Source organism: Mastigoproctus giganteus, chromosome 6 (assembly GCF_048544385.1).
Source record: "Mastigoproctus giganteus isolate SK-2022 chromosome 6, ASM4854438v1, whole genome shotgun sequence".
NCBI classification, from domain to species: domain Eukaryota; kingdom Metazoa; phylum Arthropoda; class Arachnida; order Uropygi; family Thelyphonidae; genus Mastigoproctus; species Mastigoproctus giganteus.
The window spans coordinates 21,923,534-21,941,377 of NC_143580.1; the positions used below are offsets into that span (position 1 = coordinate 21,923,534).

Below are 17,844 nucleotides of genomic sequence, written 5' to 3' on the forward strand. Positions count from 1 at the left end.
ATTTTGCACAGTATTCAAAGAACTAGCGACAGTAACAACATAGGGGGGGTTAGGATTTTTATGGCGTATCAGCATATAAGGCTGATGCGCCAAACGTAGGGGGGGAGGGTTGAGGCAACTAAGATATTATATAAACTTTACGAAGATGGCAGTTTTTGAAACTTTGTCGAGCTTTTCACTGTGTAGAAACTGTTCTAAAATATAATGGCATACAGGCAATAATTAAAAAAAAAAAAACTATTACCAATCTCCAAAAAACTAGAGCGAATTAAGGATGATTGCTAAAGAACTTGATGTGGAAACTACAAAGATCGGTCGTGTGTTCGGGCTACGAAGAGCAGCTTGTAGCTTGCGAATGGTAATTGCGGGTTAAAGGAATTATCCTGCATTGGGCAAACATTTTGAATCAGAAGTTAAATATTCGGGATTGTTAAAGCGACTTTTAAATCTGGAATTTCTTAACCATTTAGCACCGATGCTCGACATCCTGCAGGAGCTCTCTTACATTTCAAAAACTTTACAGATTCACTATGGCAAAAGCAGATAAATTAATTATTCGAACTATTATTAATGCAACAGGGTGATTTTAAATTAAATAAAGAAAATAATCATACCATTGAAAAATTTTTTAAACATATTCTACCGGAAATCGTGGAATTTAAAAGAACTTTCGTCTCGGAATAAGAAATTTGTTTTCTGAAAAAATTAATGATTTTAGAGATTTTGTCGAAGACAGTTTATTTTTCAAATCGAGTGAAATTCCCTTTACAATTAAGAAAGCCAGAAATATCTTTGAAACCATTGCGATTAACAGTGCTGAAACTGAGCGAGCTTTCAGCATAATATCGTGTGAATGAAAGAATATATGAACGAATAATGTTGAAAATTAAACACGTTGCAGATTATGATGACCATACATCTAAATGGAAAACCATTGCTTCAATTTGATCCAGATCGTTATGTCAATATTAATAAAGAAGTAAATTTCATATGGCAATTTTTAGAAGAAAATTTTCTTGAATATTTGTGCAATATTTTCTTCATGTAATCTGTGATTTTGTGTACCTTTTCTAGAACAGTTTGTCTTTTATGTAATATTTGTTTTTATATTCTAGAATGTTTGTGATAATTCGTTATTTGTAATATGGGAAATATATTTTTATTTGCAATATTAAAATTTTATCATGAAAAAAAATGTATCCATTATATTTCCCTAGTTGTAAAAAAAATAATAAAAAAGTCGTGCGTCTGCTGAGCACGCGCGATAGATGGTTTTATGTGAAACATCCTTCGCGTCACTATATGACGTCACATGGTTGTGACGTCATATATTAAAAATTTCCAAAAAGTTAGAACTCGAGATAATCAGTGTGACATCACTGTTACGCCCAAGAAATATGCGACCAAGAATTCAATATAAACAAAGTTTTTTTTTTAGAAATAAATAATTATCTGTTGTCATTAAGTTGACTATGGTTTGACTTTTCTTATAAATAAAGAGCGTTCTTGTGTGTGTGATATATATATATATATATATTTTTTTTTTTTTTTTTGTTTATCTATTTTGTTTTCTTACAAATGCAACATAAAGGCAAAGCAGTGCAATGCTTCAAGGACACAGCTTTATGAAGGGGGGGCTAATACAGCATGGGTGATCAAAGCATTGAACAATATTATACCTTTGTAAGTAAGCCCCCCAATCTGTGTGAAACTTGATGCTAACACTGCTGTTAAAGATTAAGGTTAATTGCAACTGTTAATTAAAAAGTAAAATATTATCTTACATTATTTACAAGCGTAATTTAGGTAGCATGCCTTATTATAGTTGCTCATAATTTTAATATTACCACCATATCAGCTGTTGGGGTACGCTTAAATACCTCGTTGAGTCCATAACTAATCCAGGTTGTTATGAGGATTAAAGGGAGAACCACAGAGTAGTAACATATCTTACTTCTCTATGAGGAGGACTTACTTGAAATTAAGTAGGTATACCTACTTAGTAGATACTCAATGTAGGTAGTATAAGGTACAGTATCATTGCAACGAATATGTTCGAGAAAACGTCCGACAGTGGTTTAACATGCAAGTGTTTGTATATAACAAAACGTTTTTCTAAATCATATTCAAGTACAAAACTTCAAAATTGCATTAATGAACTTTCGTCCTTTTTCACAATGTGGCAGAGTTAGTTCCGTCTCAGGCGAGGTTGGCATGGTTTTTCTCCCGGAAACTCGGGTTTTTCGTCCAGTAAACAGAAAACGACCTCAGAACACGCGCAATTTATAGACAATATACACGGACCAATACGGCCTTAGTCGCCGATGCTCCTAAAGAAATGATTAATATTAACAACTTTAATGACTTTTCATCAAAATATCCTCCACGAGATTTTATCACCACTTTATATAGTGGGATTCTGACGATTAAGTTTATAATAGTGCCTTGACTAACATCATTCCAAGCAATCCGCAAAGTTTCCCTTAAATTTTGTGAAAATGGACGGATTGACCGTCTAGATTATGCGTGGCTGCCACAGTGGTATCGTTACCTTCCTCTCAACACTGGATGGAAAAGGCCCGGGTTCGAATCCCGTCGATGACGCGAGGAACTTTACTGGGCTTTTTTCATTCCGAGGCTGAGTTAGTCGGCCTCAGGCGTAGATAGCAAGGTTTTTTCCGACAGAAACTAGGTTTTTTTTCGTCCAGCAAACAGGCAAATCGACCAGAGAACACATGCATTTTACAGACAAAATAAATATATGGGTAGATGTAATCGTTTACAGGGAACCCTAATATCATAATTTGGTTTCTTGACCGTCTAGATGATCCCATAAACGATTTATTGGGTTTAAACCAGGCGATTGGGGTTGCCACACCATAGTTTGCAATACCGCCTCCTATTGTTTAGTTGCTAGAAAGTCCCTACACAGTTCAGAGTTGTGCTTTGGGTCATTGTCTTGGAGAAATATAAAATATCTTCCATAAAATGGAAGACCAGAGGTTATTGCATCATGTTCAAGAATTTTTTGTAGTTTAATGTTCCTGCAAGTCTGACGATGTCATCCAGTACAGAAAAACGGAAGAAAACCCAGATTGATAAAACCACCACCACGCTTGACTGTAGGTACTACACAATGCGGCACCATTTTTCCCCACTCGATCGTCTCACATAAACTCTGTGCTTGAATCCAAAAATTTAAAATTTAGATTCATCCGTCCACAGTATGCTTTCCACTCTTCAACCGTCCAATTTTGATGGTTCTTAGTTCAAGGCAACTGTTTCTTTCGATTTTACAGTTTTGATATGGGTTATCGGACCGATACACGACCATGAAGTCCTGCTTGTTTAAGACAAAGTTTTACAGTGGATGTTGATATGGTAGTCTCACTGTCCCTTTTGAACTCAGCTTGTATTTCAGATGTAGTAAGTCGTCGATTTCGTTTTGAAATCAATGTTGTGATCTTATCTTCTGATCTGTTTGAGCGCGGTCCTGTTCTGATCGTGGTTTTCCCTTTAAAATACCAGTTTCCTTGAATCGTCGAATGGCAATTTGTACTCATTTAAATGAAACACCTAATAACTTTCTTTATACAGAGTTATAATAGCACTTCTTTTTTCAACGCTCAGTTCCTTATTTTTTTTTTTCAATGTTTATGACAAAACACACAAAACGTACACCCAATACTCTTTCTGAATACGGGTGTCCGATTTTATAAGCTCTTACTCAATTTATATTTTTACAAAATACTGTACAGTAGAATCATCTACAACCTTCTGTAATATTTGAAAACTACCACTTTCTAGAATATTTTAGAATCATCTATAACATTCAACCCCGTTCAGGAATTTTTCCCAATGTTCTACGACATTCAGGAGTCTTTTAGACCTTTCTGGAATATTATAGAAAATTTTTAAATGTTAGTTAATTTTTTTTCTTTGATTTTAATACACAATGGAAAATATTTTAATAAAGATTGAGAAAAACAAGTTTGTCCTATTTTAATAAAAACTTTGAAAATTAAGAAAAATTAAACGTGATTCTAAACTTTTAGACGGAAGTGTAACTCCTACATGTACTGGGCTACCTCGTCCACCATAAGTAACGATTAATACTCGAGCCTCCACGCGAGGTAGATTGCATTACCATTAAAAGTAATATATAAAAGGCAAGCACGCAATGAAAGTTATATGTAGTAGAATGGAAAGAGAACATGATCTGGATCACTTAATAAGAGGTATGACAAAAAGTCATAATATAGCAAGATGTCCATTTACCAAATATCAGAGGGGCATAAATTGGTGGGCCAAAACATTGACCATTCCTATCTCCACGGGAGGAAGCATCCCACAAAAGTTAGGAGTGACGTCACTGACGGGCACACATAGTTTTGGCACAGTGTGCCTGTTAGTTCATCAATACGAAGCTCATTCAATGGGAAAGAGAAAGAGCTGATGGAGTTAGAACAGGGAATGATTTTCAGATCTAGGAAGGTGAGAGCCAGCATTTCAGCAATGGCAGGCAATTGCCGACTTCGAGTGCTGCCAGAGTGGTGGAAATGTGGTGGTCCAAAGAGGGACATAAAACCACCCAACATGACAGGAAGATTACCATATTGACGGTTGAGCTGAACAGTGGTTGGAACGTGCTGTCCTAGACAACAGATGACTCCCACTCAATCAGCTAACAGATGATCACAACCAGGGAAACGTTTTTGAGTACATCATACAGCAAATGCCCTTGAGAGGCCTATGAAGGGGTAGGTGACCATGTTGACTGACCATTAGCGTCTCTATCTGGGGTGGGCATCATTCCTGGACATTGGATGACCGGAAAAAAGTTTCCTTGTCTGATGAATCAAGGTTTCAGCTCCATGATGGAAAGGAGTGTATTCGATAGCGAGCAGTCGAATAGCTGCAGCCAGACTGCATGGTTGAATGAAAACACATCAGCATCAGTGGTATCATGGAGATGTGTTCATGGATAACACTGCATCCCCATTGAACAAACTGTTACTGCCAGACCATCCCTCAGCATTGTTTTAAACCAAGTTTTACTACATAGTGACCATGTATCCAGATGGCAGTGGACTTTCAACAAGGCAATTCCCTGTCACAAAGTGCCCCATTGTGCAAGAATGGTTCAAAGACCATCTCCAAGCATTTTGTGCACTCCTCTGATCACAAAATAATTCTCCCAATACCAGTCCTATTAAAACATTTGTGGGATGCAGTGTATTTATGAATACATTTGCCAGTCCGTGCCAATGCCTCACGCTCTTGCTGAATTCCGAAATGCTGTCCAGGACAATAGACACCTTTTGCTGTATTGTGGAGTCGAGGCCATGCTGGATGCAAGCAGCTATCATGGCAAAAAGGCTGCTCAAGCTATTAAGTAGGTAGTCGTAATGTTTTGACTCATAAGTGATGTAAGCACACCAAACAAAAAATGCATGACAAAAATGTCACAAGCTTGTTAATAATTTTCACGAGTCCTTCACTCTGCTAGCCTAGCATCATGGAGATGTTAGGAGGATGTGATAGTTGTCCAAAAGAAATATACATATTATTTTAGATCAGACCCGACTCAATCTTACAGTTTGTAGGGCACGAGGCAGCACCATCCTGATGGTGAAGACCACTATTGTTTATCTCAACCCTATTTGACTATATGCAACAGTATCAAAAGCCTTTCTAAGGTCCAAATATATGACATCAAAGTTATTCCCCGCATCCAGTTCTTTTGTGACCACATCATAGTATCCAATCAAATTCGTTAGGCAAGACTTTCCCTTAACAAAACCATGCTGTGTCCGAGCTATAACTGAAGTTTTGTCTAGACGATCCTGCAGTGCTTCTTTAACCAGTGCCTCCATTAATTTTCCTGGAACAGAAGTTAAACTCACAGGTCTATAATTACTTGTCAGCCTTTGATCCTCCTTTGTGAATTAGGGTCACATTTGCACATCTCCAGTCTATGGGTACCTCCCCTGTGTCCATGGAAGTTCTCATAATTAAGGCTAAGGGTTTGCTTACTTCCTTTGCTGCCTCCTTTAATACAACTGGATAGATCCCGTCCACCCCAGGTGCCTTTCTTGTGTTTTTAACTTTAACAATTTTTCCTCCACTTTACTCTCAGTTATTACAAGATTATCTAGCTTACTGCCAGATTTGAATACAACTCTGGCATTCTCCTCGCTAAATAACTCCTCACGTGTGAATTTCGATGCAAAATATTCATTTAGTTTGTTAGCTACCTGAGCAGCATCATCAACAGTTCAACCATCGATATCAAGTGGACCAATCTGATTCATCCCCTTCCTACTAGAGTTTACATAAGTAAAGAACTCTTTGCTGTTTTTCTTTGCATCCTTTGCCAAAGATTTCTCGTAATCTGCCTTCGCCTGCCTAACCTCCTTTGTAAATTGGTTAGACGAGCTTATATCTATCATAGGCTTCTGTGTCACATGTTAATTTATATGTATCCCATGCATTTTTATTCTGTCATATGTCTCATTAGTCCACCTGACATCCATTTATGCCTAAACCTTGAACAATATTTCTTAACACTAATTAACGAAGCTCAGTTCAGGTGTTTTTTATACAGTGTCCTGACTCGCGCCACAGTTCACTTGCAGTCGCTTCGATTTGCATAACTCGCTCGTACTATTTTGGCTCATCAGTGTATATAGAACATATGACCTGTCATTGATACTCCTAAAACCGTACAACACAATACAAGAAACTGGCTCTTGCATGATGGAAGCAGTCATATTAAATCTGATCTTGGTCTGATGACTCCTGTTTCCAACTCTCTCGTGCTGACAGTATTTGGATATGGCAAGTGCAACATGGCACCTGCATACACTGTTGGCGTTTGTCAGGCTGGAGTTAGGGAATTGTTTTCATGGCATGTCTTGGTCCCTCCAATCACCACCAATAAACCTCTCGATGAGAACACCTATTGTTGATGACAAATTACGCCCCCCTTCATGACAACTCTGGATACACTCAAGAAGGTGTGCCATGCCCCAAAGCTGGCAAGTTGCTACCCGATTTTAAGAATATGAGACTGAATTCTCTTTGATCCCATGATTGCCGAACTTACCCGATTCATTCAATCAAGCATGTTTGGGACCTGTTACGAAAGTACATTAGTCCCAATGGTTCCACCTGACATTATACCAGCATATTGTAATGGGGTTTTAGGAGAATCAGTGACAAAAAGGCCATATTGCTCCATCTATATTGTCTGTAAATTGGATGTGTTCTGATGTCAATTTTCTGTTCGCTGGAGAAAAACCTAGTTTCTGGGAGAAAAATCGACTCTTACCTGCAGCCTTTGTGAAAAAGGCCCATAAAAATTCCTCACATCATTGACAAGACTCAAACTCTGGTCTTTTTCACCTGGTGTGGGAAGGACAGCAATCCTACCAACTGTGCTACCCACAAAGCCACCAGCAGTATTGGGCAATGCATAAGTAGTACTACAGGGCACACTGCAACACCTTGTGGAGCCCATGCCCAGACTCTATACCTTAAAGGTGTTACAATCCATAAGGTAATACCTTTTGTTCATAATATAGCCCACAGAAGCATTGCTAATGCAAAGCCAACTGAGTGATCATTGAATTATGACCACCTACCTAATACTCCATAGTTCCTCCTTATGCCCCCAGTACAGCAGCTATCTGATGTGGAATCAGAAGCATATCTACCCTTTTTCAGGCCTGGAAGCAAAGAACATGCTCAGGCTCTTACTTTAATTAATGAAAATTGCAAAAACAGGAGACAGCCGAAGATGCCAGGCCCACAAAGGCCTTGCCTGCCTACATGGTAGCTATGCCACTGAATGGCATTGATTCAACAAGATGTTGGAAGGGTTTGGCCAACTAAGCTGTGCAATGAGGTATAGAGGTGATTGGTGCATCCAGATGCCTGATATGCCTTTCCATATTGTCCCACATGCTCTATGGGATTGATATCAGGGGAGTTTGGAGGCCAATCGATATGCTGGAAGTCAGAAGTGTTCCTTGAACCATTCCTGCACAAGTGCCCAATGACTTGGCGCAGTGATCTTGTCAAGACACCATTGCCATTCGGGAAAAACATAGCAGGCTATATACATTCAGCAAGCAGTTGATAGTGGAGACCACTGATATGTTGTTCCATATGCTCCAAGTGTTGAAGTTCCTGCCAGTGAAACATGCCCCACATCATACAACTGCCTCCACTTTTGGTACCATACATCACGGATCAAGAGCCCCAGGTTGTTGATGCCAAATCCATACACTATCATCCACGGTGTGGAGTAAATAACATAACTCATCTAACCAGCACACGTTCCAGTCTTGTAATGTCCAACTTGCACACTCTTTGCACCAGGCGAGTCTTATGCCAATGAACTTTGGTTAGGAGAGGATGCCATAGGGGTCGTCTGCTGGGATGGCCCATATGTGATGCATGGTCATGCCAGATATTGTTCTAGGTTGGCCCATTCTGTATTGGGTAGTCAACTCTGCATCATTGCTATGCCTGTAAGTCGTCAGATCCAGCGCTCACCTCTTAACAAACCTTTCGCTGACCTTTGTAGTTTTGCCGTCGGGTTGTTTGACCATTTTGATGCATCCTGGTATACTAACTATGGCATCTCTCTAACACCCCACCAGTTCAGCCATTTGGGAAATAGAGGTACCAGCTCCTTCAGCACCCACAATGTCCTTTATCAAAGTCTGATAAATCCTTCCTTTTACCCATCACGCTTGGAATTTTACCTACTGAACTACGGACACCTTATCTATGCTACATAGGTTGACAAACTCTGCACTCTCTTACCGCATGTGGTCAATGGGTCGCATTGTTTTCATAGGGGTTTGTTTGTTTGTTTTTAGGAGCATTAGCAACTAAAGCCATATTGCCCCGGGAATATGCGGTAGCCATTCCCTGACCTTCCCGCATCCTCCGTATTTGGTGGTGACAGGCTCGAACCCCGGTCTAATCAAGAAGCGTGTGCTATGCATTGCTGCTCCTTCCCACCTGGCTACGGAGGCGCCTTTCATAGGGGTCATCATAATTCAGTGTATATCATGTATACTACTCAGTTATTGCATAATTAGCATACCACCAATGGCAGCTGAATAGATGGTAATAACGTATTGGATGGTAAATTCTATATAATCTCAGTGTGTATAATAAATAACCCAAAACAGTTATTTTTCAAAAAAACACTTTATTTACAAGATAACATTAAAATCAAGCATCTTCACGTGCATAAAAGACATGATCACCGACAGAGGCTATATTACTTTTTAACGGATACATACACAAAAATGTGACATGACTTGAGAAAGGTGGGTGGGATTGATAGGTGTTCTATTACATCATGACAGTTTGACTGCATAATTACGAATGTTTAATCTTTAATAATGATACAATGAATTAACAGGAAACTAATAATCAAATTAGAAGTTCATCTAAAGTATATCTTAAGTTAAGAATAGAAAGCAGATGAAACTAGACAAGGGTAAACTGATAACAAAGTCACATTGTCTTTTACAAGGACACTTTCTCATACAAAGAAGATTAAGGAATATCCTCAAGGTTTATCATTCATTCCTGAGGTGCCATTGCTTTGGCTTGTGCTCTCACTCTTTTCTCATATTCCAACCTATTTTGACTGAAAAAAAATAATAAAAAAATAAAATAAATAAATAAAAGCTAGAAATTGTCATTATCACTACCTGTTTCTATAGTTTTTCCTTTGTAAATAAAACATGCAGAATTAACATTAATACTTGCACTATTTTAGTGGCAGAAATACTTATTACCAATGTGAAGATTTTGAGGAAAAAAAAAAAAAAAGCAGCATAGCAAAATTACTATATAATACTAAACAGCAGCTGTATTTAATTGTTGCCGGCTATTATTAATTAAACCCCAGATTTTTGAAAAGCTCACTGGAAGCTTTATAAATATTTGCTGTACACTGTACTGAGATACAAAAAGAAGTCAGTCTGATTGTCAGATGCCAAAAGAATACAAAAATTATGCAGTAGAGAATGTTCTCAATGTAGAGTTACGAGATAAAAGGAGGGGGAGTATTACTGTTCAAATTTCTTGTCCATCATCATATGCTTTGGCCAGGTAAATTACTACTGATGAAAGCAGTACTGGAGGTCTTTCATGACACCTATAAGTGCCTCTGCTGTACATGTTCCATCTTTTACGTAGCCATCTTTTCAGTAACTGTTTTATTCTTGAGGTCAAAAATTAATAAGGGGGGGGGAAATAGATCTGATGAGTAGTGCGTTATGGAAGGACAGAAATCCTGTTTTGTTGAAGTGAAAACAACTGACTGACAAAGAGTGCACATACAACTACTTACTCACCTCCACAAGCTAACTATGCACGAGTGTCCAAACTAACCTGACTACATAAATCTGTAGTTATGTCGTGTTGAAAACTTGCAGCCACAGGGTAGTGAATGCTAACTTCTTATGTGACCACACATAGCTTTGAGGAAAGGAACAGCTGAAATCTTAACATTCAGGCACAATAGTGGTGCATCATTATGCCTGAACATTATGGTGTCACATTGTGTGACCAATAAAATGATTACTCACATCAACCATAGGCAGTCTATGCAGTAGCCTTCTTGCTTGAATGGCTTCTGGATCTTCAGACATGAACACCAGCCAATTCTTAGCCACAGGGCTATCCAACATTTCTGCCATCAGTGAAAACTGTCATAAACAAAGAAAAGAAACTTCCACAATGCCGATGGTTGTTACTATTCACCATGAATAGTATAATAACATACATTCAGTACTGGAATGTCGTGGTGTACACAGATAGTTACTGTGGTAAATTTGTTATTATATTGTTATTGTTTTATGTCAAAGTGGCATTTTTAAGAAATATTGCAAAATTATGTTTTGTCTATAGGTTTTTGAGGAGAGACGTACAATTTTGGGTAAATTAATGGAGACACATGTCCCCAAGAATGCCATCATATTCCAAAAAAAGATAAACATATGCTCAGTGGTCTGAAAATAGCAGTCAAGATCAGATTTGTTTCATTATTGGGCAAAAAGGTGATACCATACTCAAAGTCAGTGCATATTAGCCTGGAAAACAAAAATTATTGATATTTTCTAAGGCTAAATTTATCTTATAATTCTGCAATATACATATTACATCCTACAGGAAGTGATACAACTTAGAAAAAAGTAAAAACTGCTGCTGCACCCACTGCAGTGTCTGCCTTTGATTTATCATTGTTTTTGACAGCTCTGAATTCTGAGATATGTTGCATGTAATTGTCTAATATTTTGACTGGTTATACCAAAAGCCGAGGGAACCTTCGTACACAAGCCATTTCCTCCCCTTTTTCTTTATGGTAATGCCATGGCTTTTCCTTGATACCATGCTTAACTTTCGGTATTTTTACCAACAACAATGTGAAAATTTAATAACTGTTTTACAAAAAAAAAAAGAAAGAAGAAAAAGTGAAAATGAGAAAAGGAAGAAAGAGGGTCACTGACAGACAGAAAATATCCAATGATCATAATGAAGTGACATAAGTAAAGAGCAAAGAAATATATAAACGAGTAAAGAAATTAGGGTATTAAAAAAAAATAATAATAAAAAAAAATATATATTTTTTTTTACTACTGCCATTATCAACCCACTGCAGGATGGACGCCTCCTCAACAATTCATGTTGAGGGAATTGGACCATTGTCTGCTACGCTGGTACAGTGGAGGTTGGCAAATAGATCGTATTTAGTAGTCAGGGGCTTGAACCCCGGTCTACTCAGAGTGTGTGCTACTGCACTCCTGCTCCTGACCACTCGGCTATGGAGGCTTTATATATATATAAATAAAAATATACATAAGTATATTTTATTTATTTAGATTCTGGTGTCATTATCAAGAGTCCATCACCAGAATTGCAAGAAAAGACAACAATACAATGTATTGTCTTTTCTTGCAATGATTTATGAGTTAAGGCATAAAGGTGATATATATGGGAGAGAATGGTTAATGCACACCCATGGCTCACTGTTGAATCAACAGAGGAACTAAAGTGTACAATCAAAATAGAAAACAAACAAACTGACTAAGCCAAAATGAAACCAAAAAAAAAAAAAAAAAAAAGTAACAGAAATATCTGGAACAAAAAAACTAAGACAATAGAGACCTCAAGTCGTAAAAAACCCCTCTTACTTAGAGGTTAATTTCACTTTTTTTTTAAACCTCTACTCTTTTCTACATTTCTTCACTCTATTACGTCTTTACTTTTTTTTCTATATTTCTTCTATTATTTATAGTTTTCTAAGTTTATTACATATATTTTATCCCTAAAAGGAAGCATACTGCACATTTTTAAATATCAAATATAAAATAAGATTAACTTAGCATAGGTGATTTTATAAAACTCTAACAAATCACAACTATTTAAGATTTTAAGAATTCAAAATTTTATTTTAATAAAGTTACCAATAGATTGTATATGCTTCTGCTTGTGCTGGATCTTTAATGTTTGGCTCATTCAAAAGATCTTGAATTCCTAGAAGGATCTGATTTAAAAATAAAGTTAATCAGTTTTCATATTAATTAGTTTAATTAACATAAAAAAATTTAACATCATCATCCAAGTCTGTTATACTCAGCACACACACACAGGTTACTATAGTATGTTCTAATCAGTGCTTCTGGACTAGGTCAAGAAGGAGTAATTTGTATTATTTTTCCCTAGGTCATCCTATTTCCTATTAGAAATTTAGCATTAGCCAGAATAAGCCCCTTTTTTCTTTAATGACACCATTGATCAACCTTTCTTTCCTCTTGGTCTTCCCCCAAGTCTATCACCATTCATTTTGGCTTTGATTTTTTTTAGCTCATCTCTTCATAAGCATGCAGTTTAATAGAAAGATAATTTTTCTTTTCCTTTTAAGCTTGCTTCATTTGCCTTTGATTGGTTATTTATTACCAAGAATTTTTATTTCCCCATTTGTAATATGGGGAAATAAATTTTTTCCACCTGTTAATTCCATATATATTTTTTAAAACTCTTATTTATTTAGATTCCCATCTTTGATCAATCCCTTTATTTTTAACTCTGCTCTCAATTCCATTCCATACGTTAAATAGGCTTAAACATTGCACTAATTTTGTCTTTTGGCTAATTTCTATTCTGCTCCAAATGAATTTTAGTGGCATCCTAACTTACTAACCAGGTCCGATTTTTAGTTATTGAGTTTATAGTCTAAAATTTCATTCCCTTGCATATTTTCATAACTTCCTATTTTTTTGTAACTGATTTTCCACAAAATTCTCTACAACCTTTTATTTTATTCAAATATTCTTGTTCTTGCAGGTTACTAATGAACAGCACAATATAAATTTGTATTTAATAATGATCCATAAAAATAAGTATAAATAGTGATAAGTGTGGCCTTACCCGACTGCTTTTAACTTCAAACCCAAGTTCCTTCAATCCTCACTGTAGACTTCCCAATTTTATACAAACTTATTAATGGTGCCATTATTTCTCTATAATTTTTAATTCTAACCTCTATTTAAGCTCTGTTGATGTATTGGTAAATTAATACTTGGTCCAATCTTCTGATTTCGAGATTTCTCCCATTTAATCTTTTCCTCTACTTCAGTGAGGTCCTCAGCATCTTTGATTAGTAAATCAAATATTTACTCTACTTACTGGCACATTCATAAATTCATTTTCAAGTATCTAGACATACAGTGTCTAGCACGACTGACACTGTGCATATCTTTTTGGTGATAATTTCATGCATATAGGTATCAGGGTTTTCAGTGTGTAAGCAGTTCAGTTTGTCAATATGGAAGGCACCGGATCTCCTTCCTTTTTTTGATGTAAAGAAGCAAAATCAATGCTGAGTTTGGGTTAGAGCTATAGTGGAAGCAACTAGCCTTTTCTGACCTACACATGCTGAATCTTCATAAGCATGCAGTTTAATAGAAAGATATTTTTCTTTATCAAAGGCATAGTGTTTATTCCATGCAGTATTTGATGTTACATCTTCAAGCCACCTGAAGACTTCACAGAAGTCTTCAGGTTGCTTGTGATTTTTGATGATATATTGTTATCCAGTACCCACAGTGCTTATATAATATACTTAAGTTGCTAGTGACAGCTGTATTTATGAGCAACTGGTCAGGTCAACTGCCCCTTGTGATACATTTGTGCTTGGACTATCTGAAAAACAATGTCTGCCTTGATGTACTGTTATCATTTCTTGGAAGTTATATTATTATCTTCTAGATATTTTTTTTCTTATGCCATCAACTGGGCATTTGTCTTCAGTTCAGTTGTGGAAGCATCAGGTTTCGAGTTTTATGGCCAAATGGGGACTAGGGTTCATAAGCATTCTGAAGTGCTCACTGTTCTAGATTTGTCTCAGCAGTTGCATCCTCAAGTAGTTTGTTCTGGGATCACATCAATTCAGTGCATGTTATAATTAGGTGTATTACAATTCACTAGACAAAAATTGAAACTGAGTATGACATGCTGAAAAACATAGTATGGTATTCAGTCAAGAGGACTATCTCCATTCATTTTACTATTTCTTTTGTGACAAACACTAAAAACAGTAACATAGATGGGTTGGAGGCTGGAAAACAAGAACTTGTGACACTGGACATCAATTTTTATACATTCTAATTTTCAGGAAATAGTAGTAGTGGCATGTGATGCAAGAAAGAAAGTGTATGAGCTTATGCAGCATCAGCAAAAAAAAAAAAAAAAAAACAACATACCATTCCCTCCAAATGCCTGTCCAGTTCCTCCTTAAATTTATTCAACCTATCAACTTCCACAATGACAGATGGAAGTTTGTTCCAGCAATTAACCACCCGCTGGCGAAAGGCAAATTTCCACACATCTATTCTACATCTGTCTTTTCTTAATTTGAATTTATGCCCCCTTTGGTTCATAATCTGAACAAGTGGAAGGATCCCATCAGAATTCAGCGTGCTCAATCCATTCAAGGCCTTATACACCTCAATCAGATCACCGTGCATGTGCCTAGTCTCCAGCCACTGCAATTTGCAGAACTTAAGAAGCCTCTCTTGGTAAGAGGATGCCTTCATTCCCCTCACCAATCTTGTTACCCTTCTCTGTACACGCTCAAGTAAATCTACATCCTTCCTAAAATGAGGCCTCCAGACCTGTACACAGTACTCAAGACGTGGCCTGACCATTGCCTTATACATAGAGACAATCACCTTCTCCCTGCTAGCAAAATTCCTATATATCATTGACAAAACCCCATGACCTGCCTGGCAGCCTGTCTGCATTGCTCAGAAAACTTCATATCTGACTGCACAATTACTCCCGGGTCTTTTTCATTTTCAAATGCAGATGAAAGATTGTGTTAAGAACCAGAAGTACAGCTCAACAACTGAAATAGTGGTTTTTCCTGGGTCAACTGATATAGAGTGGGGGAGTATTACAAACAGAGAGAGAGGAAGAACAGTTTTGACAAGGTATAGTTTCATTATAAATTTATTAGAACTGCCTAATTATAGTTATTTATGCATTAAATGATTAAACAGAAACTTCTTTCAGGGAAAACAAATTTATTATTGAAAACTTAATGGTATTCATAAATAAAATAAACACTATTAAAACAATCACAAGATATGAGCCAGTACATAAAAATGAATGATAAAAGATTATATGCATGACAACTTATATTTTAATATTTATTAATTTGGACATAATACAGTAAATTTGTGAAATGCTCAGTGAATTTTAAAAGCATCCATAAAACTGACCTGTTTAATTGTGATAGCAGGCCTCCAGTCTTTTTCCTCATCCAAAAGTGACAGACAAACTGTTCCAGATGGATATACATTTGGATGAAAGAGAGGTGGTTCAAATTTACCTATAATAGTTTATATGAAACCAAAGGACTAAATAGATGAACTTGCTTATATTGTTATTTATGACACATTTCGATTCTAAATTAAAAGTGCTAATGATAAAACAAGACATTTTCAAAATTCCAATTTTGAACAATGTAGTGGATCCAGTGTATGTTGATGATTAATTCTAAACTGCAAAATTAAGTGTTGTAAAATGTTGTTCACCACTACACGGAAGAGATTAATTTTAAAAAAGAGGGATGGTGGAAATTCAATTTCGACAGCAATAGTTTGGTGCTTACTTGTTGAAACACATCCTAATCACTGTCATTCATGACAATGAGTGTTTCATGTCTATATAATCCTAAGTTACTGTTAAACTGCTTGTAGTAGGTTATGTGCGATACAATTTTTAACTGGTAAATTTTAAACAAGCTAAATATTAATTTAAATTTAGAAAGGCAATGTTATTACCAAGTTTTACAGTCTCCATTGTGGTGAACAAATGGTCTAAATAAAAACAACTAATGATTTCCATTCTTATAATCCTATGCAGTAGGGACTATGCACTTGTGCGGTGCATAGTCCCTACTGCCTGATTATGCGCCTCCGTAGCCAGGTGGGAAGGAGCAGCAGTGCGTAACACACGCTTCTTGATTAGACCGGAGTTCGAGCCCGTCACCACCAAATACGGAGGATGCGGACAGGTCAGGGAATGACCACCGCATATCCCGGAGCAATATGGCCTTAGTTGCTAATGCTCCTAAAATCCAAATAACAAACAAACAAACAATAACTGCCTGATTACTGACATGATTTTCAGGCAGATGGTCAAGCCCGGATCCGAGTTTGAGTGCTGAATCTAAACCTTGGTGGTTTGCTGCTCTCAGAGTGTTTCTCAATGACTACCAAGTGCTGAGGGATTTGAAGCTGTTGATATCTTGATGAAAGCCATTTATCTCAGGGATTTTCAATGTTTTTGGAATAATGTAAGCTGGGGAGAAATAGCCTCCCCCCCCTGTTGGCTTGGAGAGAACTATTCTGGATAGCCCAAGCCTCTTTAAACTTTCTCTGGACATCATTCACCACAGAAATTGCAGCAAGGCATTTAAAATCAGGTCAACATATGGCCTTTCTGAATTTAAATAAATACTTAGGTTTTTTAAAACTTGGCAATTCAAAATCTTATTTCATGTAAGCTCTTCCAATCACTTAATAACAAATTATTTTTTATATTTAATGCAGAGAAGTGTTTTTACCTAAAGGTGTCTATTAATGGTCATAGCTAGTTTTTAAATTCTTTTCCCACCAAAAACAGTTTAGTGGTCATATGTTCAAAAGTCAGTTTTCAAATTCTTTTAAGTGGGACCAACTTGTTATTTGGTTTTTAGGAGCATTAGCAACTAAGGCCATATTGCTTCGGGATATGCGGTGGTCATTTCCTGACCTTTCCGCATCCTCCGTATTTGGTGGTGACAGGCTTGAACCCCGGTCTAATCAAGAAGCGTGTGCTACGCACTGCTGCTCCTTCCCACCTGGCTACGGAGGCGGCCTGTGGGACCAACTGATGATGCTAAAAACTACAAATTCTAAATGGAAAGCATTTAGGGAAGTAACCATAGAAGCTTTTCAAATTTTAAACTAAGAGATACTGCTTAAGGTTTAGACAAACTGATGTCAGATGAAATAACAAAACTAGTGGCAGAGAAAAAGAAAAAAAAAAAAAGATTATGAGATGATTATAAAATACCAAGGGACACAGAAACCCAGAGTAAGTATACTCTAGCATGTTGTTATTTGGTTTTTAGGAGCATTAGCAACTAAGGCCATATTGTTCCAGGGATATGCGGTGGTCATTCCCTGACCTTTCTGCATCCTCCATATTTGGTGGTCATGGGCTCGAACCCCGGTCTAGTCAAGAAGAGTGTGCTACGCA

General features: G+C 36.9%; 1 protein-coding gene across 2 annotated transcripts in view; it reads right to left on the bottom strand.

The window, feature by feature from the left end:
* Nucleotides 1-9,263: 9,263 nt before the first annotated feature.
* Nucleotides 9,264-17,844, bottom strand: part of lwr (ubiquitin conjugating enzyme lesswright) — a 38,051-nt gene continuing 29,470 nt past the window's right edge. For both annotated transcript variants that reach the window (XM_090375017.1, XM_090375016.1), the window contains 3 exons: nt 15,819-15,928; nt 12,501-12,580; nt 9,264-9,676 (listed from right to left, as the gene is read on the bottom strand). In XM_090375017.1, coding sequence (XP_090231143.1) covers nt 9,610-9,676; nt 12,501-12,580; nt 15,819-15,928 — 257 coding nt within the window. In that variant the 3' untranslated portion in view covers nt 9,264-9,609. The remainder of the gene's footprint in view (nt 9,677-12,500; nt 12,581-15,818; nt 15,929-17,844) is intronic.